This window comes from Ictalurus punctatus, chromosome 12 (assembly GCF_001660625.3).
Source record: "Ictalurus punctatus breed USDA103 chromosome 12, Coco_2.0, whole genome shotgun sequence".
Lineage (NCBI taxonomy): Eukaryota > Metazoa > Chordata > Actinopteri > Siluriformes > Ictaluridae > Ictalurus > Ictalurus punctatus.
The window spans coordinates 880,333-903,630 of NC_030427.2; the positions used below are offsets into that span (position 1 = coordinate 880,333).

Below are 23,298 nucleotides of genomic sequence, written 5' to 3' on the forward strand. Positions count from 1 at the left end.
ATGAGAGAGAGAGAGGAACAGTGTGAGACGGGGAGTGAAAGAAGAGAGAGGGAGGCAAATAGAATAAATAACTGACAAAACAAGGAAATTAAATCATGATAATTTAAGAGAACTTTGACACAAAATTTATCAGCTTGATTAACAAAAAACCCAAAGCTGACACCACTGGATATAAATGCTAACTAAATATAAGTATTAATAATAACAATAACTGCACATAAAACTATGGTGAATATTATAATTGTGAATGTTAGCTGCTGAGAGATGTCTTCTGAGCAGCAGTAGTTTTTGTTTGAAGGCTCTGACGTGATAAAAAAGCTGGGTGATAATCTGGTCTTTTCCATGGAGCTGAACATTTAAAACATTGAGCAGCTCTGTGACGTCCACCGGGAAAGCCAGGTCACAAAGCCATTTCTTATCCATGGGCTCTTGAATACTACCAATCTTGCTTTCCTGAAAAGCTCCGATCTCATCACGCAGATCAAAAAATCTCCTGAGAACTTTTCCAGAAAGAATGTTCTAGCAGCATGGAATACAACACACACACACACACACACACACACACACACACACACACACAATGCTATAGCGGAGCTGGGATAAAGGGCATTAGGGTGACAGCAGAGTTGGGATTAATGGCGTTAGGGTTAGAGCACAGCTCGGGGTTCGCGGTGTTAGCGTTAGGGCCGAGCTCGGGGTGGAAGAAAGAAGGGCTAGGGTAGCGCCGAGGCCTGTGCTCGTTAGGGTCAGGGAGGAAGCGACCGAGCTAACCAGGAGGAGGCCGGGCACGCTGTGCTTTACACGGCCCCCAACGCGCTCTGCTTCAAATACTACACACACCATTCGACAGCTGCCAAGACATCAGGCTCGTTCCCAAGGCTCCTCTTTAACTCGGCCCAGAACGCATACGACGGCCGTGCCTGCTTTTCGCCCGTTTTTACACACCACATCGCACCAAATGCGCAGCCCGCCGGCTTGAGCACAACGCGCGCCGCGCCTTTTCATGTGCGCTACGCGAGACTGTTGCTCTCTAGCCGGCCAGGCCGGGCCACGGGAGAAACGAGAAAGCCCGTCCTCGCTCAGCGTGTGCTTCAACGTTTTGAATCTCGTTTTGCGAGTGGGATTTTCACCGAGAAATGCCATGAGAAAACACATCTGAGCGCGCGCCGCGTCCGTGCATTCATTCAGCGGCGCGCGAGTTGAGTCTACAACGCTCTCATATCTGTTTTTAAGACCAGCCCCCGGCCGCGAGGAGGGAGGTTCCTGTGTTACACACTAACGTACAGCGTACGACTCGTGTATTCTACGTACTTCCAAGAGAGATGGCAGAAGTCGCACCCGCTCCCACCGCCGCGCCGGCCAAAGCGCCCAAGAAGAAAGCAGCTTCGAGAGCAAAAAAAGCCGGCCCTAGCGTCGGCGAGCTGATCGTCAAAGCCGTTTCCTCGTCTAAGGAGAGGAGCGGCGTGTCTCTCGCTGCTCTGAAGAAAGCGCTGGCTGCCGGCGGATACGATGTGGAGAAGAACAACTCCCGCGTCAAGATCGCCGTTAAGAGTCTCGTGACTAAAGGCACTCTGGTGCAGACCAAAGGGACCGGCGCGTCTGGCTCTTTCAAGCTGAACAAGAAGCAGACCGAATCCAAGAAGCCCGTGAAGAAAGCCGCGCCCAAAGCGAAAAAGCCCGCCGCTACTAAGAAGCCCAAGAAGGTAGCGGCCAAGAAACCCGCCGCCGCGGCCAAGAAGTCTCCTAAGAAGGCGAAGAAGCCCACAGCCGCCGCAAAGAAACCCACCAAGAGCCCGAAGAAGGCGAAAAAGCCCGCGACCCCTAAAAAGACAGCCAAGAGCCCCAAGAAAGCGAAAGTTGTCAAGCCCAAGACCACAAAGCCTAAAGCGGCAAAGGCGAAGAAGGCAGCACCCAAAAAGAAGTAAAGACGTTTGTTTCTTTCATGCTTTTGTTCCTTAAACGGCTCTTTTAAGAGCCACCCATATTTTCCTTTAAAAAGCGACAATTCATTTTCAGTCAAGCTTTATGGAATCAAAGCAATACACGTTAGAAACATTCAATAGTGTGGATACACATATCTGCTACATATGTACACATAACCACACGCTGATACTGATTTTAGTACAGTAGGATAGAATCCTGATCGTGATTCCTAAACGTCATTCCTGATCTCCAAAACGATCACAGAATATGTAGGATAACATATTAATACATAATAAATCAATGTTAATGATAAGAATAAATAAATTCAGTATATAGTTGTTACTTCGTGCTTTTGTATGAATATTCCCTTCTGTCTGTTTTCATTCGCGCGCTCTCTCTCTCTCACACACACACACACACACACACACACACACACACACACACACACACACACACAAACACACAAACAGGGGTGGGAGGGGTGACGCTGGAATTCGACGGCCTGTTTTTGATTGGCTAATCTGCCATTGCGTTCTTAGCGAATGGAAGTGGCCGTTTTGTCTATATCACGGAGAGCTCGGGGTGTAACGTTTATTTCGGAGTTGTTAGAACAGATTTGAGCATCAAGATGAGTGGCAGAGGAAAAACCGGCGGAAAAGCTAGAGCTAAGGCCAAGACTCGTTCATCCAGGGCTGGACTTCAGTTTCCCGTGGGACGTGTGCACAGGCTTCTGCGTAAAGGCAACTATGCCGAGCGCGTCGGTGCCGGCGCTCCGGTCCACCTGGCAGCAGTGTTGGAGTATCTGACCGCTGAGATCCTGGAGTTGGCAGGTAATGCCGCCCGTGATAACAAGAAGACCCGTATCATTCCCCGCCACTTGCAGCTCGCCGTGCGTAACGACGAGGAGCTGAACAAACTGCTTGGCGGAGTGACCATCGCTCAGGGTGGTGTGCTGCCCAACATTCAGGCTGTGCTTCTGCCTAAAAAGACCGAGAAGGCCGTCAAGACTAAGTAAACTCGTCCACTGCTGCTTTGTCAGTACCCAACGGCTCTTTTAAGAGCCACCATCTTTGCTTCAAAAGTGCAATTTTACACCCGTTTTTCTACTGAAAGTGCACTAGAAAGTCAGCACGTTTGAAATGAAAACAGAAGCGTTATACTTTGCTAATAATTATGTGATAACGTTAAGTAGTAGTAGTAATAATAGTGGTAGTTAGCGTGTTGTCTAAATGAAATCTGAGGGGTGAAATTGTACACTTTTAAGACAGCATATTTATAAATTTAAAAAAAAAGGACGATGATTTTGTAGTCATGATTTGATACCATATTTAAGTAATGACTATGAGAACAATAGCAGTTAGCTTGCTGGTTAAATGAAGTCCGAGGAGTGAAAATGGTTTGTGACGGCGTTGTGTGTGTTCCTAATGAACAAAGCATTTGTGTTACAGAGAGCGCCAATAGAATAGTGGCGGGCGTCTTGTGTTTCGAACGGTGGCAGAGAAGACGGTCCAATAGTCAACAGGTGACGTAAAACGTTCTATCGAATAGCAGACGAGCGCGTTCGAGACGCCCAATCAGCGCAGGGCGGCGATATCTACAATACGATATTCCACTGATGAGAAGATGAGCGACTTTCCAGTATTGACAGAAGATGGTGGGTGAGGATGCATCATCTTCTGTCCTGGATTTGTTCACTTGTTTCCTTGCTGTATCTGGATTGGTAAGAAAATATTTAGCTTTGGAAGTAGTTTTGAAAAGGAAATGACCTTCTCTGTAGTTATTAAAGGAGTTCACTGGTACAGTAGAGAAAGGAGTTGTTCAGTGATCACCATAACAACAACAGGCCGGTCCAAACTGAGAAATTCAACGTTCTAATCTTTTATATCCCAAATGTATGCATAAATAACACAGCAGATCTTAATTTTTAGTATTTGACCTTTTATCCATTTATGTCCGTTATGTTTAAACCTGTATAAACCTTGTTTAAAGATCGACCACGATTTCTCCATGATGTTTGGTGACGAAGTGTCTCAGAAGTTCCTGGCAAAGTGGTCAACATTCTTCAAGCCAAAAATCATTGCAGACTGCAAGACTCTTAAGAATATGGGCGAGCTGCTGTCAGGAACTGAACCTGAATCTGAGGACTAAAATGGTCAGTATAAACTGTTTTGTATTTTAAAAATGTTCCAGTCTTTAAAAAAATAATTAAATAGAGATCATTTAATTATTTTGTGATGTCTTTAGGATGGGACAGCGATATGTCCTCAATCCTTTTGCAGCTGCATCTGCTCCCTCTAACCTCAAGAGGCCAGAAAAAAATATCCAAGATCAGTTCAGCTCAAGCAATCAGCCATCTTGTGAGCTGTCTTAAGGTATGCAAAAGTTAATATTTAAACATCAGATCTTAATTTTACGAACTCTTGAGGTGTAGATTATTTTGGGATTCTGAGACCTGCATCTCATTTTGCATACTCCACCTACAAACAAGATGTGATGGTGCTAGTGATAATGTAAAAAAAAAATGCAGTTTTATTTTAATATTTATTTTATGCACCTTTGCTGACCTTCAGGAAGGAGCCAGTGTGACTACCTTCATTGAGAGTGCTGACACAAGACAACCATTCCTCCTCTGTATCAGTGAGCGAAAGAAGGATATCCCAAGGTTCTACGTTATTATCGACCCAAAACTGATCCCATGTAAGGCGCACACATCAGTGGCAGCTTTTGATGAACTGTTCAAAGTTCACTATGTCTTCAGTTTCTCATATGATGAAGCTCTTTGTGATTTCTACACATTTATCCAAACCACCATCTATAACATCGATGTCGGAAAGCAAAGCAGAGCCCGCGTGTTAAAGAACTTCGAGCACGATTGCTGCAGCGAGATTAACAGCCTTGAAGATGTTCACATGTTTTGTATGTAAAGCACACCTCAGAACTTGTTTGGCTCTTCGTCAACATTTAAAATTTCAACATGGTTTATATCCTAGCAAAAAGTTACATTTAAAATGTGGAGAGCCAGGTCGCCTGTTATCATTTCCAAAACCATGCACTGTTCTCGCAGCAAAAGCACACTTTACAGATTCTACTCTATTACAACGATTTTGAAATTGCTAACCCTCTAGGTTCCAAGAGGGGGATCCACAAACTTGGTTGTATCTATTTTACTCTAAAAAAAAAAAAAAAAAAAAAAAATCTTTCATCCAAGTGTAACTCTGTACTGATTAATGTACATCTTGCAGCTCTATTCTACATGGAAGATCTTAAGACATACGGTTTTGATGTGATACTAAAGCCCCTTATTGATGACCTGAAAATCTTAGAAGCCAAAGGCATACAGCTTCCTTGTTTTAAACCACCATTGTTTGGCTCAGTAATTCAAGTAACAGGAGATAATTTGGCTTTAAATGGCTTACTGGGATTTGTGTAATATTTCAGTGCAACTAATTTCTGTAGGCTTTGTTTAATTAGTAAGGAAGAAGTTCAATCTATATTTACTGAAGGTCATTCTAGGTTAATTTTCCATTCCAAAGAGGTTCATACTGAACATTGTAAGGCACTAAATGAAAATCCTGAACTGCGGTCAATATATGGTGTCAAAAAGTCATGTGTGCTCAATTCATTACAGTATTTCCATTGTACTCATAACTATGCTGTTGACATCATGCATGATCTGCTAGAGGGTGTGGTACAGTATGAACTTAAACTGGTTTTTGAGTACCTTGTTAAACATGATGCACAGCTTTAATTATGGTTACACAGACCGTAAAAACATACCAAGTGGGTTAAAAATGGATGATAAGTGCAAACACCTGGGTTTTAATGCCATACAGTCATGGTGTCTTCTGCACAACACTCCACTGATATTTGGTGGTCATTGAAAGGAATAACAATCACTGGACTTTCTCCTACTTTTGATACAGATTGTCAATATAGTGTTTTCCTACACCAAACCTGATGGGATGATATGTTACTTAAAACATCTGATCTGCGATCACCATACTCTACTCAAAGAATTGTTTCCTGACAAGAGGTCGATTCCCAAGCACCACTTGATCTGAGATGCATAAAAAAATTGGACCTCTTATCCATATGTGGTGAATGTGATTTGAAGCTAAGCACCATATTTTCAAAAGATGTGGCAAAAAATTTCAAGAATCTCATTAAATCATTAGTAAAGCAACATCAACGTCAATTGGCATTTAACTGTGGAAATTATTGTTTTAGAAGGTTTGAATTTGGTCCTACATCAAAAACCATCTGTAACTTGCAAGGTGGGGAAGAACTCAGTCAGACATTATATTTAGAAGTTTGAGTGTTACAAGTACAAAGTGGGTCAGACATTATGGTACTGAGTATCAGGTTGGTGTGTTCATATGCACTGGATGTACCTATGATCTCCCTGTGTTCAAAAAGATCTGTGATATAATAATATATGAAGAGTGCTTTCATTATTTCCTGCAATGTAAAAACGATGTACTATGATGACCACTTCAATGCATACTGTATAGAAGATGACCAAATGGATGAGTTTTCTGTCATCTCTGTGAATGAACTGACACACTTTAGGCCATTTGATCAGCAGTGCTCTAATGAGAATAATCAAAGAGAGTACATAGTGCCCAATTGTTATATTTAGAAAGACTTGACCTGAGGGGTCAGTAATGTTAACGCCCTTGAAAAAAAGAAAACTATTATAAAGCAACCAACTTGTTTTTTTTTTCTTTATTTGCCTTTTAGATTTGTAATCATTTAAATGTTACTTTAATTGTGCAGTAGCATATTAACACTTTATAGTGTTAGAGGCAACTCATTTAATAGTATGTACTGAACTTAAAGTTTTCTGACAAATGAGAGGTCTGATTACTCAAATCTGTTTGCAAGTGATGAGTGGTGTGCAAAGCTGGCATACCTGGCAGATATATTTCATCATCTGAATGAACCGAACACACGGATGCAAGGCCGAAATGAGATAAAATAAATGGATTCCATTTAAAGGTGCACCTCTGGCAACAACATGTGCAAAGTGCCAACCTTGAGATGTTCCCACTCACAGAGGAACGGCAAGATCACCCTGCTGCACTGTGCAAGGTAATAGGTAAACATCTGAAAACTCTTGAGGAGAAGTTGTCATTTTATTTCTCTTCAGCCTCCACTGAATGCTTTGACTGCTGTTGGAAAGGACATAACTTTACAGGAGCAGGAGGAACTAACTGAACTGAAACAAGATCGTGGTTTAAAGCTAAGATTTGCTGAACTTCCTTTGGACAGTTTTTGGTTGACTGCTGCCAAGGAATTCCCCATTCCGGCCAACAAAGTTTTGACATTGATCCCATTTTCCACAACATATGTGTGTGAGCTGAGCTTTTCAAGCCTAACTGCTATAAAAACTAAAAACAGAGAGAGACTGAAAGCTGCTGAAGAGCTTCGTGTATGCCTTTCTTCAATTCCTGCCAGGATATCGGCTTTGTGTTCATCTAAACAGGCCCAGGTTTCACTCTGAGTGAGTATAAATAAATTGAGAAACTATATTGTAATTATATATACTGTATTAGGCTACAGAGTCTCAAGATTTTTCCAACGTAAAAAATGTGCCATGGCTCAAAAAAGATTGAAAAACACTGCGTTAAACTACACAATTTAAGAAGCTACACTTACTTCTGCTTCCATTGTAACACTTTTCAGTTTTGGAGCAACAATAACAGTAACAACAACAACAACAACAACAAAAAAGTGTTGGAACAAAATGAATCTTATTTTCCATTCCAGGTTGCAGGTATTCGCGGGTGCAATGCAACACCGTTCCACACACAGATAACTCTTTTGAATGGTTGAATGACTAAAATCAGAAAGCGCCACCAGCATATCTGACAAAGATGACTCATGAACCAATTCTTTAATCACTAGCTGAAAACGACGTATTGAATTTACACAAACGTCAAATAACAAACACAACATTCTACTTTCTCATGAATATGGTATAGTGCATTGCTTAATCAGCAGTTTTTCTTAGAAAGACAAGATATTTAAATTGAATGAATTTAATGCAACCACACATCAAGCTGTCTTTTCTAACAGAACATTAAATTTAGCATTAGCTCCCAGTTCCAGAAAGTTCTAGCCAGACATTCAGGGGGAAAGAATCAGAACAAAATGCAAAATAAAAAAAAGTAGTGAAAGATGAAAGTGAAGGAATAAACGTGGGGGTTGTGTCTTAGTTGTTGAGTTAGTAAAAACTAAAAAAAAAAAGCTGTGAGATTCAGCGTTTGTCACAACGATGCCAAACGCTCTGCGTCTCCCAACTATTTCTTTGGGATTGTTCCCAAACTGAGAAATCAAGGTTCTTCAGTCATGCTTCCCCCACAATCAAGCTTTGGAGTTGACTCCATATTCACAATGACTATAGAGTCGACTCCAAAGCTTGATTCCTTTGAATCGACTCTATTCCCATTACCTGGTATCAAATCGTTATCATTTCCCTTGCTTCCATTTGTAGGAAGCTGCATTAATCATGATGAACCCAGGCAATGCAGGCAAGACTGAGCTCCGGGACAACCTGGAGGCCGCTTCAATCCAAGTTACTCAAGGATGACGCAGAACTTAAAATAAAATAAACTGATAAATAGTAAAGAACACCAAAGTTTACATTTACTCCAAATATTTCTTTACTATCAAAGGTCATTATCACAGGATCCCTGGAATCAGGCACTAGGAGGAAATTCCAGGACAAATTAGGAAATACAATTAACTGACATTTGCAAATTCTTTGCAACTAAAAAGCTGTAATCATATACTATATAACTTGTTTTTTTAAAAACATTTAAAGTATATAACATTAGCACCTTGTAATGTTATACCAGATGAAAGTAAAGAATCCTGGAACATCTGAACATCCATAATCTGAAAATCTTGAACCTAGTGTCAATCGAGTCAATCCAATCTTTCTTGTGTGCGTTTAGCGATATTCTGTCGGACCTCTTTCCTGGTGTGGGCGTCCCCGAGCATGACTACGGTGCACTTTAGTCGAACATCGAGGCAGCTCTATGCGCCCGCTCCCTGCAGCCCTTCTCCAGCATGACCGCCAAGGTGATCCAGCTGTACGAGACCATGCTGGTGCACCAGGGCGTCTTGCTGGTGGGCCCTACAAGAGGCGGTTAGACCACGGCGTACCGTACCCTCGCTGACGCACTGCGCACCCTCCACGAGACAGAGGGCTGCGAGGTGAATCTCTTATACAAGCCCATCGAGACCGACGTGCTCAACCCGCAGTCAGTGAGCATGGACGAGCTGTATGGTGAAGGCGACCCTCTCACAATGGAGCGGAGTGCCATCAAACGTCCCTCGGCAGTGACACCGCCAACACGCACAAGTGGGTGGTGAGTCACGTACCTGTGGACGTGCCTGTGGATTGAGAAAATTACCGCCGTGTTGGACAACAACAAGACACTCTGTCTGGCTAACGGTGAAAGGATCAAGCTCACACCTTCTACACACATGTTATTCGAGGTGTTACCCATCAGACACAGATAGCACCGGTCCTAAAAACCATCACAAACAAGCACAAGCATGTAATTTCCAAGAAGATTTTTTTTTTTACATTAAACGCGTTCCTGATGGAAAGGTCACACACAAACGTATCTTTAAGACTTCACTCTTTCACACAGCTATAACGAGTGATAAATGCATTCGTTATAAAAAAAGCATGTTATAAAGCCTCCTTAATGCATTACGCATAGTATTTAAATAAATATTATTATAATAACATGCACTACACTACATTATGCATTATGAATTCTAAACGTATTGTTAACATGTCTTTACTGTGAGCGGGATGATGACCAGACGCAGGCAGGCTCCCGGGTACTCATATCCGTAGATGTACTGATACAGAGCCATTCTGGCCACACACTTATCCAGATCCACGTCCCAGTATTAGCACAGCTGCTTCTGCCACTCAAAGTTACTGCTCGAGTCCACCTACGTGAACACATACACAAAGATGTGATGTATATACGGTCTCACTGTATACGAATTGGGCATTCTCACTGACGATATAGCGTGGATAGTTTATAATGAGTGTGTTCATACTGTATAAACCTGGGAACTGATTTGCATATGCACTGCTGTCAGAGCTGCAGTTATTTTTAAAAGATTTATTAACAGCTTCTGACCAATCAGATCTGACCACACCCATGATTCCCTTCGCTCTGAAGAGAAGGTGTGTAGCCATCTGTACCCTTTCATTGATGAGCTCGGTGACGATGTCTCTGGCTGGCCATCTACAGTAATGAGAGCTGTGATGATGCTCTGATGTATTTTGGGTAAGTTACTCAAGAGTGGCCAACACATTCAGCCTCTGTATAAACACACACACACGCACAGAGTAATACCCGTACATTACCACATATTACACCATACACCATTATGTCATGTAATCAGAGAAGGAAATCTGAATTACAGTTCCCAGCAGCCACTGCATCACAGTCACATGACCACCTGCACCTGGATCACATTCCTGGTAAGCACTTGTGTATTTAGCCAGTTTTCACTGCACTCTTTGTCTCACGTTTGTCTTTCCTTACCTTTGTCCCTGGTGCTGTGTTTTTCTCTTTGTTTTATGTTTAGTCTTTTCCACAGTGATTTGCCCCAATGTCAGTGTCTTTTGTATTTTGTTTAGTTCTTTATTGAACTTGAAAAATCTGCACTTGCATCCATCTCAATCTCCATATCGTGACACAAAAATATAAATATAATATTATATTATATATAAAATGTGTGTGGGGGTATATATTAATAGAGAGAAAGGCATTTCTTCTCAGGGGAGAGGGGAGTAATCAATAGGAAGAAGGATCTGAGAGGGAACATGGACAAAATTAATGGAACTTTTTCCTGGTTCGGCCCTAAATTTGGGCCAGATTAAATTTCATCTGTACAAGTTGGACAATAGGGATGGGGAACATAGATCCAGTACCCTTAAACCCAATTAGAACTTCTATTCCAACCATTAAAACCATTTTTTATCTTGAAATCTAGGGGCTTACCCAAACAATAAACTCTAATCACCTAATTTTTAACCAATAAAAACTCCTTTTTCCAATGTTGAAACTTAGGGGCCAACCCTAACCCTGAACTTAACCATCAGAAACAAATAATATGTTCTCTAAACTGATCCTCCAACCCCCAATAGTTAACCTCACCTAAAACGTCTTACATTTGGGCCGATTTTTTAAAAAGTCTTTCTTTATTTATTCATTTTCATATGGTTCATTTACATGTGATTCATTTACATATGATTCATTTTCATGAGATTCATATTCAAGTGATATATTTTCATGTGATTCATTTACATGTGATTCATTTTCATGAGTCATGAAAATTAATTTTTTTTAAAGTGGCAGAATTCATTTTTAACACAATATATAGATTAAAAAATATATATAATTTCTTTTCCATTTTTTTTATACAACTGATATTTTCTCATAGAATGTTAAATACATATAGAGAAATATATACAGAATGAAGGACAAGGTTTTGTGCCTGTGCCACCTCCCACACCAAGTGGGAGGTGTTGGGTTGGGTTGGGTTGAGTGTTGGGTTGAGTGTTGGGTTGAGTCATCCCCTAACCTAACCCTGCCTGAGCCTTTTTATTAAAGGTGTTTAATTTAGTTTGATGTGGTTTAGTTTGGTAGAATGTGAATTTATCCGTTATATGTAGGCTAGCTAACTGCGTAGTTAACTAACGTTAGTCAGCTGACAAGAAAAATATCAGACTTTTTCCTCATCCCCTGCCTGTCCAAACCCTGCCTCCTCTACATCAGATGCCCACGATGTTGAGACCAACTCGACCAGTGAAAGTTCCCAAGTGACATTTGAGTCATCCCAGCCCGTTTCAATCGGTGTGCAATCTTTTATAGATGATGACAGCCAAGCGCAGCGAGTTGAGTCTTCTCCCGTCCCTGCGGCTCTCATCCCGACAAGACAGTTTAAATCAGCTTGGCTACATGAGTTCGCCTGGTTACGTTATGACAAAGGGAAAATGTACTGCACCTTTTGTGCTAAAGCAGGACAAGATATTGCTGGTAAAACAGAGTTCATTACCAGTTCGAGTCATTTTAAAAAAGAAACCGTAAAGAAGCATGGAGACAGTACAAAACATGAGAACGCCAGGGATTGTGTCATTGTTAGGTCTGCCCCTCGTGCCACCCCAATCGTGAAAGCAGTGCAACGTGCTAGTGATAAAGTCACTGAAAAAGAGATGAGGGAATTGAAAATAAAATTCAATGCAGCCTACATGACTCTGAGCCTGAATAAGCAGGAATTGAATAAAAAAGTGAAAAAAAGAAACAAATGACTGCACATTTAAGTATTTACGGTAATATGATTCAAGATGGGGGCAGCACTGCCACTGTTGGGCCCTTGAGCAAGCCCCTTAACCCTCTCTACTCCAGGGGCGCTGTATCATGGCTGACCCTGTGCTCTGACCCCAACTTCCTAACAACCTGGGATATGCAAAGAAAAGAATTTCACTGTGCTGTAATGTATATGTGATCAATAAAGACTCATTATTATTATTATTATTATTATTATTATTATTATATGACGTACTGAACATTGCACATATTGCACACTGTGTCTACTACTTTTATCTACTATCCACAGTCCAAAGGTTGTGGAGCTAGAAGGCTACGTGTGCGAATGACAAAAGATTTTAAAAATAAAATAAAAAATATATCAATACATGAAATTAGATTACACAATGTAGTTGAGGTTTACATGAATAAGCAGAAATGTAATCATGCTTATCTTTCCTATAGCACAAATGAAAAGCCCTCTCTAGATGAGCAGATTTGTCAAATGAAATGTTTTCCTTCTTATCCACTGCTACAGTAAACTAAAGAGTAGATATTCAAATTACACTGCTAAATATGACTAGCGTTAGCTACGTGTAGTAGTGCAAAATAGTCCATCAAATGTATTAGCAGGTGTAGCCTATACACGAGTCCACTATTGGTCATATCACTATTGAGAACATGCCCCAAATTCATTGCTTTAGTAGAACTTAATTGTAAGTGAAATGAAAAATTGTAATGTCCTTAGTATTTGTGCAGTCTACAGGTCCTCTAACACTCTGTTAAATGAATAAATGTAAATGTACTATGAGAGAGATAAAAGTAGTAGACACAGAGTGTTTATTTTTTGTCTATATTGCTCATTTCATTCAGTGCTTTAACGTCTATAAATCCTGCAGAGATGTTATGTATGAGATTTGTAATGTAAATCACTGGATTTTACTTACTATTGTTATACAACTTAAAGGCAGTCATTTTTCCTGGTTTAAAAGACTGCATTCTACTGCAGACAATCTAAATGGAGAAACGTAATTTTAAAAATGATTGTCAACTTAACAACTTGTGTTCATAATTATGGTAATTTAGTAAATAACACTTAAATTCCTTTTAAATAATGTGAAAATAAAGTGTGTTTGTGTGTGTCATATTTTTGTTTGGATGTCTGTGTGTAATACACATGGCCATTCCATGTATAGTAACATTTGTGTCAGGAATGGATGGGATCCCGATTTAACATAACTATATATATTTTTATGACCTACCACAGAGTGTTAGAAAGAACATGTGTGCAACGTGTGTGGGGTGGAAAACACATGGCCGTACCATGTATGGTAACGTTTCTGTCACCAATGGATGTGATCCAGATTTAACATAACTATAAATATTTTTATGATCATGACCTTTGATCTAGATATAAAGAGTTAGAATGTATATCTTTTTGACCTTTGACCTATACCTGTCAAAACTAAGGGTACATTATATACAAACTATTTCTCTCTCAGGAGGACTCGGGCCCAGAGAGCAGCACAGGAGCTGGTAGAGAAAAACAGTTTACAGATGATGATGAGGGGGAGGAAGAGGTCACCCTAGATCAGCCGACTACCTTTATGTTTTCCAAACAGCCACAACATAGTGTTGTGATGCAGGAGAACCAGACCACAGCGCAGGAGCTACAGGAGGAGAACCCCTCACAGACATGGAGGAGGATGTGGTCGAACAGCCAGGATAATTTTACACCATAGAACAGTTAACCTGGTTCTTGGAGCAGATTTTAGGACAAGATGATGTCGTACTAACAAACTACTTTCCGGATAGAAAAAAATTCATAAAATCTGTGGAGCACACAACAACAGGTGAGAATCTGGGCGTGCTGTCACCAACGAGACGCTTCAGATTGGGGATATGGGCATCAGAGGCAGGGTTTAAGGAGGTGAATGAAGCAGGATCAGGTAACCCACCTACTTCAAACTTTTCAGAACAACCTGAAGAACTGTACACCACAGAACAGTTAAACTGTTTTCTAGACTTAACAAAAGGAAATCGTAACGTCTTGCTAACTAACTACTTCTTGGGCAGGGAAAAAAAATAATTCAATCTGCACAACAAGCAATAAAAACTGAAAACCTGGGCGTGCTGTCACCACGGAGACGGTTCAGACTGAGAAAATGGACATCAGCCGCAAGAAAAGCTATAATATGAATAGCACTGTGGACATTTGCACACTATATGACTACAATGGACTTGTAGTAGAACTGAAAGGGTTGGGGTTTTCTGGGTTGAGGGTGGGGGTGGGGGGTCTGAGGGGGTTCTTCTCTCTTCTTCTTTTTAAAAAAATGAAAATAATTATTTTAATGTAAATGTAGATATGTAAATATACCAAAACTGAATACATTAAAGGTGTCTTAAAGTAAAAAAAAGTCTCTCTCGCTCTGTCTCTCTGTCTTGCTATCTCTCTCTCTCTCACTCTCTCTGTCTCTCTCTCTCTCTCAGGATTGTGGGTAGTGGGAGGAGTCGAGAGTTTTGCGGCACACTTTTGAGAGTTTGTTACTTTTAATCAATTTCTTAGTTCTTTTTTAAGATTCATGTAAAAAAAAAAAAAAAAAAAAAGATTAATCTTAGACATAAAACTTCTTTGAGCGCCGACTTCGGTCGGAAAACTTTGACAAATGGGGTGAAGGGGAGATTTCTCACGCTTGACTCTGAGACATGGATTTAAATGTACACCTGATGACTCCGTATCTGTGGAAGATGTGCTGGTTGCAGTCAGTGAACAGGTCGGTGGTCAAATATCCAGTCAGCTTGTAGGATGAATAAAGCTGTTGTTGTTTTTCTCGCCGAGGTTCAGATGGTAGATGACCTGGTTAAATGCGGACTCGCGATTAATGACACGACCTGATTCCACTCGGTCTGAAAAATCCGGATATCAAGCACGTTATGTCGTTTCGGCGATTTACGAACATGATTCTGAATCAACAACAGGATCCGCTCAATCTGGCTGTAAAGCTGACTAATGAAGGCAAACATTACACAATCTTTTTTAGTTCGGATCATATGCTGTGTTTTTGTGCGGAGAACTAGGACATGTCAGACCGTCTAATCTTCAAACAACCGAGCGACATGCCAGACAAAATAACCATAATAATAATAATAATAATAATAATAATAATAATAAACTTCATTTTATAAAGCGCCTTTAAAGCAGCTTCTCAAAGCGCTGTACATAAAATCACAGTCCACAGAAAAATAAAACAAATAAAGGTTAATAAGAATAAAAATAACAACATTAATACTAATAAAAATAATTATTAAACAATTGAAAAAGACATCAGCAGTCGAATGCAAGTTTAAAAAAGTGTGTCTTGAGAAGAGCTTTAAAAATGCCAAAAGTCTGGGCTTCCCTGAGTTCAGGAGGAAGAGAGTTCCAAAGTGAAGGAGCATAGAGAGAACCATCTCGTTCCAGATGTTAAAACAGCACCTAAAGGGAATCCTGATGCAGGAGATGTAGAAAATCATGATTACAACGAGGAGCGGGTAAGTCAGGCAAGTAGTGGATAAACATTGACTCAGACAGTAAATGAACATGATAAACCATAAGAAAAAGAACAGACAGAAATAGAAAGTAATAAAGGAGATGGTGAAAGTGAAGCAGCTGTAGATATTTGTACTCAGATGTCCACCATGAGTTCAGAGTATGCTCACTCTGAAAATGACTCAGATGTTGATCTAGAGAGCATAGAGAGTTGTTCTGATATGGATGATGCTGAAGGAACAGAGTCTCTCAGTGCTAGACTGTACACATTAAAGCAAATTAATGACTTTCTAGATGAGACTAAAGGAGCTCGGAAACCACAAATTGAGACTTTTTTCCCTGATTTAAAGCGCTTTTTGGTGTCGTGTAAAATGGCGATGAATAAAGCAACTGACGAAGAGCTTAGTATTCAGAAGCTTTATCACTTCAGGAAAATAATAACAAAGGTAAAAGTCATGATTAACCGTAAGGCGAAGAAGGTTTGAATATGTTGTAATGAAGAGAGGAGATAATGAGACCTGTGTTGCGATGTCATTCGTCATTTATTCAATAGTCAGCATCGTGGCATCCTTAAACTTATTATCTTTGAACATTAATGGATGTCGTGGTGCTGAAAAATTATTCGCTTTGTTCGATTTTTTTAGTTGGAAAAAAGCAAGTGTAGTTTTTCTGCAAGAAACACACACACATATATGGACAATCAGGTGCAATGGCTCAGTGAGCCATAATTCAAACGTGAGTGCCGGAGTAGAAGTTCTTATTTCATCGGATTTACAAATTCAAGACAGTAGAGCTGAAGAAATTATACCTGGCAGAATGCAAATTATAGAATTTACGCTTTGAGTTACCGCAATCTCTTATTAATATTTATGCTCGGAATGATGGGGCAGAAAGAGCTTCTTTTTTTAAAAAAGTAAAAGACGTTATTTCAAAAGTTTCGCAGAATAGAATAATAATTTTAGCTGGTGATTTTAATTGTACATTTGATTACACTATGGATCGGAATCATGTTGAACCTCATCCAAATTCGTCTGAGACTCTCAAAACCGTTGTTCAGTTTCATAGTCTTGTAGATGTATGGAGAGAAGCTTTCCCTGGCAGTAAACAATATACATGGGTGAAAATGAATTCTAATACAGTTTCCGGTGCACGACTCGATAGATTTTATGTTCAGATGAACGACAGAGGAAGATTTTCCAATAGTGATATTTCGCCAACACCATTTTCGGATCACCACTATATTGCAGTAACTATGACCATAACGCAGAGTAACACATATTATAAGATTTGGCTTTTAATAATAGATTATTGCAAGATAAAGTTTTCGTACAATTAGTTGCTCAGTTTTGGGGAGAGTGGAGAGAGAGAAAATCACAGTATAATACTTTAAGCCAGTGGTGGGATATTGGAAATGTACAGATCCGGCTCTTGTGCCAACAATACACAAGGAGTCACCTGACTGAACTAGGAAAAGGTTAAGTTTTTGGAACAGCAGATTCTGAAGCTAAGCAGCTCCATTAGTGATGGTGAAGAGATGGAAACTGCAAAAATGCTTGACGAGTACAACATGATTTTGAAAAATTTGTATGAAGAGATAAGTCGTAGTACATCCATACTGGGAAGATATCTTCAGTTAAACAGCATGGATTCTTCAACAACTTTCTTTTTTTCATTGGAAAAGAACATCAGAGAAAAAATAATATAAATCATCTTAAATTGTTAAATGGGAAAGAAATAACGGAAAATAATTTTTTTTTTTGCAAACTCTATCTTTTTATGAAGAATTATATACTGCACAACCATGTGACCTTGGAGCAATTAATCTGCTTTCAGATGGACTGCCGCATCTTGGACATGAAGATAAAGCAGAGCTGGAGAAACCTTTGTCCTTTCAGGAGTTAACGGAAGCTGTCCAGCAGCAATCTTCGGGAAAATCACCAGGATTGGATGGCTTGACTTCTGAAATTTATAAAGCCTTCTGGTCCCTCATTGGTCAGGATTTGTATGAGGTGTTTCTCGAAAGCTTTGAGTCAAATATCCTACCCATCAGTTGTAGAAGAGCTGTAGTGACTCTTTTACCCAAGAAAGGAGATCTTGGTTTATTGAAGAACTGGCGACCGGTCTCTCTTTTAGGAACTGATTATAAAATATTGTCTAAAACTCTGACAAATCATCTTAAAAAATCTATAGCGTCCATCATCCATGAAGATCAGTCCTACTGTGTACCCTAGCGATCTATATTTCACAATCTTTTTTTGTGCGGGACATGGTGTACTTAACGGAACTGCATACATTAGATCTTGGTCTTGTGTGTTTGGACCAAGAAAAAGCCTTTGATAAATTTGACCATGAATACCTGTTCAAAATACTTGAAAGATTTGGCTTTGGGAATCAGTTTATTTCATGGATAAGGCTTCTTTATAAAGATGTCTATAGTATGCTGAAAATAAATGGAATTTTGACCAGACCTTCTTCTGTAGGTAGAGGTGTGACACAAGGGTGTAGTTTGTCTGGTCTCTTGTACACGATTTCCATTGAGTCAATATTGAGGATTCTGAGAGAGAAGCTGCAAGGATTTACAGTTCCAACATCTCACCTTTCAAACACAGCAGTGGTGAAACTCCGCGTATACAGATGACATCCCAGTGATCATTAGATCTGAAGATGATGTTAAACGTCTTACCTCATGCCTCAACATCTTTTAGAGTGCTTCTTCTGCACGGATCAATTGGGGGAAAAACTGACACTTTATTGTTAGGCCATTGGTCACACCAAAATCCACCTCAGCTTCCACATCAGCACCCTTGGAATAAAGAGGGGGTTAAGATACTGGGGCTGTTCTTTGGGACTGAACAGCACATGAACAAGAATTGGGAAGGACTTGTAGAAAAAGTGACAGGCAAGCTCCAGAGATGGAAGTGGATTCAAGCCCAGCTTTCCTACAGAGGCAGGGTGCTGGTGGTGAATAATCTAGCCACCTCAATGCTGTGGCATCGTCTAACCATGTTGGACCCTCAGAAAGAGCTTTTGTCACAACTTCAAAAAGCCTTTGTAGACTTCTTTTGGGGTGGTCATCATTGGCTTCCCCCCTGGGGTACTGTGTCTCCCTACAATTGATAGCGGTCAGGGATTAATTCATTTTGCCTCTAAGGTGAAATCCATGAGGTTGCAGACTGCCCAAAAACTGCTTTACTCGTCGGACTCTCTACCATGGATTAGCTTTGGCCTTGCCATTGTACGTGGAAAAAACAAGATGGATTTTGATAAACAAATGTTTCTGATTTCGGGAAATGTGGTAAAAGACATGTTTAAGATAAGGTTTTATGAATCGGTTCTTGAAGCTTGGGGTTACTTTAAGTCGGAGCGGAAAGAACATTTTGGTTTTGATGAACCACTTCTGCACAGTCCTTGGTTTTCTAAAAAAATGCATTATATCCAACACCGAAATTTCTAACTTTGTTTTAGCTGGGATAACTAAAGTTGGAAACCTGTTTGACTTGTCGAATAGAGAATGTTTTTCAGTACAGAATCTAACTAGAAAAATTACTGGTAGATCATAGAGAATAGTCGGGAACATATTAAAGGATTTGAAAACATCTTTTCCTGCATGTTTGTGGGATAATATATAAGTTTATGTCCGGTGGTAACACAAAGGTCTTTTTTTCCAGAAGTGTACATAACTCCACAGGTAGCTCAAATTAACAATGGAGACAATGTAAACATGTTGTTATCCTTTAAAGGCTTGCAAAGTCTTCCGTTTTCCATGGTGAACAAACAAAATGCATATATTTCCTGTGTAAAGTCCGACTTTGTCAGACATCTAAGGGGGAGGAGGCATACAAAATGGAGGACTCATTTCTTGAAGTCGGGAGATAATGAACCTTCATGGCGGTTATTGTATAAGAACCCTCTACCAAAAAAAGTCTGGTGACATACAGTGGCAGATTTTACATTGTGCATTACCAACAAAAGTGTTTTTGTTTAAATGTAAATATGCACCGTCTCCACTGTGTACTTTGTGTGATGAACTCGATACTGTGTTTCATGTCTTTTGTGAATGTTGTAAACTATCTCCGCTCTTTAATCTATTGTATACAATGTTTCGTAGTTTGGGGATCATTTTCTTGAAAACAGGGTTTATTTATGGGGGTAGATATTCTCGCCACAGGCAGGAAATCTGTACCTATTCGAATTTTTTGGTCGGTCAAGCAAAATTAGCCGTTTGGAAGGCTGACAAAATGGGATCAGAAGGGAAAGAAGTAAACATGGTTAAATTATTTAAGGCCTTGGTTGAGTCTAGGATTAGATTAAAGTATGAATTTTACCAAATGAATGGTGATCTTCCGATGTTTGAGAAGAAATGGTGTGTAAACAAAGGGGTGACTTATAAGAGGTGAGAATCTCTTTTTCAATTGGTAATGGTTGTTAAAACAATGTGTTCTGTATGTTAAGGTTTTTTAATTGTAGAATAAATTATATTTTAAAAGTCAAAGTCTCTCTCTCTCTCCCCCTGCAGATGTGTTGTTATCTCTAGCATCCCTGCTGGTGCCTCTGCAAATTACACCTGCAACATGAGGGGTCGTTATGTGAACATCATCATTCCCAATGTTATCCAGGCTCTCACGCTCTGTGAAGTGGAAGTCTATGGGGTTCCAGGCTACACTTTTATATCCAGTTCACAATTTCATATACATTTGAAGTCAAATTAAGTTTTACAACAGCTACTAAATATCAACATTGCTAATTTTTTTTAGTGCCTGTTACTAAGAGGGCATTTCTGAGATTGAAGTTTAACATCAGTGAGTATCTTATGAACCCTACTGTGAGGGACAAAATTATTCAAAAGGTTTGTGTTCATGACATGTATGGTAGATTCATAAATAAATAAATAAATAATACTAATTTTTCATCATAGACGATATCTACCAATGCCCAGCCTTCAGTGCGTCAGATCTGTTGGACTACAGAACCAGAGGTGGAAAATGAAACTTAAAAAACGGTAGGAAATATCAGTACTACTACTGCAATAATAATAATAATAATAATAATAATAATAATAATAATAATAATAATAATAATAATAATACAACTACTTCTACTGCTAATAATAATAGTAATATAGCGATAAGAGGCAATCTGTCCAAACACTCCCTGCATATAGCACTCCCAGTGGCCAGTTCTTGTCAAGATTCATAGAACAATAAAGAGACCATATGTGAACATACTTATGCATATCACATTTTGTGATGATGGCTCAATGCTAGTTGTGTAACCTACCTGCTGAAAGCTGACTGGCAGAAGGCAGACATTTTTGAAGTAATTCAGTTACAGATTAGCAGAAAGTGCACAGCAAATTCTGCTCAATTGGCATTTTGGTTCCTGAGAAACAGCTATTTGAACTTAACGCTGACCCTTATAAACATGAACAGCACGCCCCAGGTAGCCAATTTGAGCGAGATTGCATTGGATACTAGGAGGTCCATCCCTGAACTTTCTATTCAAGTTTTGTGGCAATAACCTAATGGGAAACTTTTCAATTATCTGATATCTGATTGGCCAATGACAGGCATGTTTTTTTTCAGTAATTAAGTCATCATGAGAATCTATTATAGATTAGCACATACGGTATATCTACCATATCAAATTTCAGCTTGATCAGACATACAGTTCCTCATAAACAGCTATCTGATCTTAGCTCTGCTCCATTTGTATGACCAAATTTGGCACATAGCAAAAAATGCTAAACTAACTTTTGCCAACTAGTGCTAGGATGTTTGGCCTAGCTTCAGAAATTTGGTGACAGTCCTCATTAATTAATTTTTGGTGTGATGCTCAATAATTATCAAAAACATGTTGACATTTGTAAACAGCAACATCTCACTTTCCTGGGTAATGGGAGGAAGTACTACAACCCCAATTCCAAAAAAGTTGGGACGTTGTGAAAAATGTAAATAAAAACAGAATGCAATGATTTGCAATCTCATAAACCCATATGTTATTCACAGTAGACCATAAAAAACAAATCAAATGTGTAAACTGAGGAAATGTAGCATTTAAAGGAAAAAAATAGGTAACTTTGAATTTATGGGCGCAACACGTCCCAAAATAATTTGGACGGGGCAACAGAAGGCTGGAACAGTAAGTGTTACTAAAAAGAAACAGCTGGAGGAACATTGTGCTACTAATTATGTTAACTGGCAACAGGTCAGTAACATGATTGGGTATAAAAAGAGTATCTTAGAGAGGCGGAGTCTTTCAGAAGTAAAGATGGGCCTCAGTACACCAATCTGCGAAAAACTACATCTACAATTTGTGGAACAATTTCAGAATAATGCTCCTCGATGTAAAATTGTGAAGGCTATGAATATCTCATCATCTACAGCACGTCATATCATGAAAAAATTCAGAATCTGGAGAAATCTGTGGCCCGAGTCTCTTTCCATAAATCTTAAATAAACACCTCCTTATAGATAGCTTCACCATATCAACGACTAAAAGTTTTTATTAAAGTAGTATAGCACAAATCTGTTTATTATTAGACTTTGATTATGTGGAATGTTTGCCAGAGAAGTCTCTGTGAATGATTTGCTATCATAGAAAGGATAACTTATTACAATGAGCACATTAATATAAACCTGAGATATGAATTGCAACCTTCAGACCTTCTGACCTATCAGATTCCAGAGTGCAACAGCAGTGTGATATAATTTGTATTAAATACACTAAAATGTCTATTAATAGTTCCATGAAATTTGCAGAAAATCAGTTTACTGTTACTTATTTATTAATTCATTGATTTATTTCTTTTACCTGAGTGATATTACAGTCAAGAATTTTGTCATTCTGACTTACAGGTGGCAGAAATATATCTGAAACAACAAGAAGAAGAAGCGGAAGAAGAAGAAGTGTTCAAAGAACAAAAAGAAAGAAAAAACATCAAATGTGTGAGGTTTGGGTTTAGCACTTGAAAATGCTAGCTAACTGATGTTATAGGTTTATTAATTAGAAGTACTAGAAGTTTTTTAGTTTGTTTGTTTGGGAAATGTATCCATGAAAAATTATTACCACAGGGTTTGTACAAGGTGCTTGAATTTGGCATTTGGAAATTTAAGTACTGGAAAACCTTGAAAATAGCCAATATTTTTTTTAATGTTAAAAAAGTGGTTAAAAAGTGCTTGAATGATAAAACGTCAATAAATAAAAAATAACAATCACTTTAAAGGGTTTATTTGCAAAAGAACACGAATACAATCCTTTCACTCAAAATATGACTCCCCGCTGCAGCCCCTCCTCCTCCTGCCGTTCACTCATTCATTTTAACAGGGACAGCTTCGGTCCACTTCTCAGACCCCTTTAGCAACTTTTTTTTTTTTTTTTTTAAAGCATCTAGCGACATATCTAGCGACTTTTTGGACAACCCTTAGCTACTTTCCATAGAAGATAATGGCCAGTACTGCACGGCGAGTGCGAGGTCCTGCTTTCAGAAACAGAAAAAAT

The 23,298-nt window shown here is 39.3% G+C and overlaps 2 protein-coding genes and 2 long non-coding RNA genes across 4 annotated transcripts in view; 3 read left to right on the forward strand and 1 right to left on the reverse strand.

The window, feature by feature from the left end:
- LOC128628682 (kelch-like protein 10) overlaps positions 1–23,298 on the reverse strand; it is a 230,100-nt gene that overhangs the window by 74,473 nt on the left and 132,329 nt on the right. The window lies entirely within an intron of this gene.
- LOC128634123 (histone H1-like) lies at positions 1,323–2,227 on the forward strand. The gene has a single exon (XM_053684385.1). The coding sequence runs from the start codon at positions 1,323–1,325 to the stop codon at positions 1,923–1,925; it is 603 nt and encodes a 200-aa protein (XP_053540360.1). The 3' UTR covers positions 1,926–2,227.
- On the forward strand, positions 3,409–4,290 carry LOC128634153 (uncharacterized). The gene is made up of 3 exons (XR_008397406.1): positions 3,409–3,643; positions 3,913–4,075; positions 4,168–4,290. It is a non-coding gene; the product is annotated as an uncharacterized LOC128634153 (long non-coding RNA).
- LOC128634157 (uncharacterized) overlaps positions 14,754–23,298 on the forward strand; it is a 72,152-nt gene continuing 63,607 nt past the window's right edge. The window contains exons 1-2 of the long non-coding RNA XR_008397413.1: positions 14,754–15,046; positions 20,318–20,800. This is a non-coding gene — a long non-coding RNA (uncharacterized LOC128634157). The remainder of the gene's footprint in view (positions 15,047–20,317; positions 20,801–23,298) is intronic.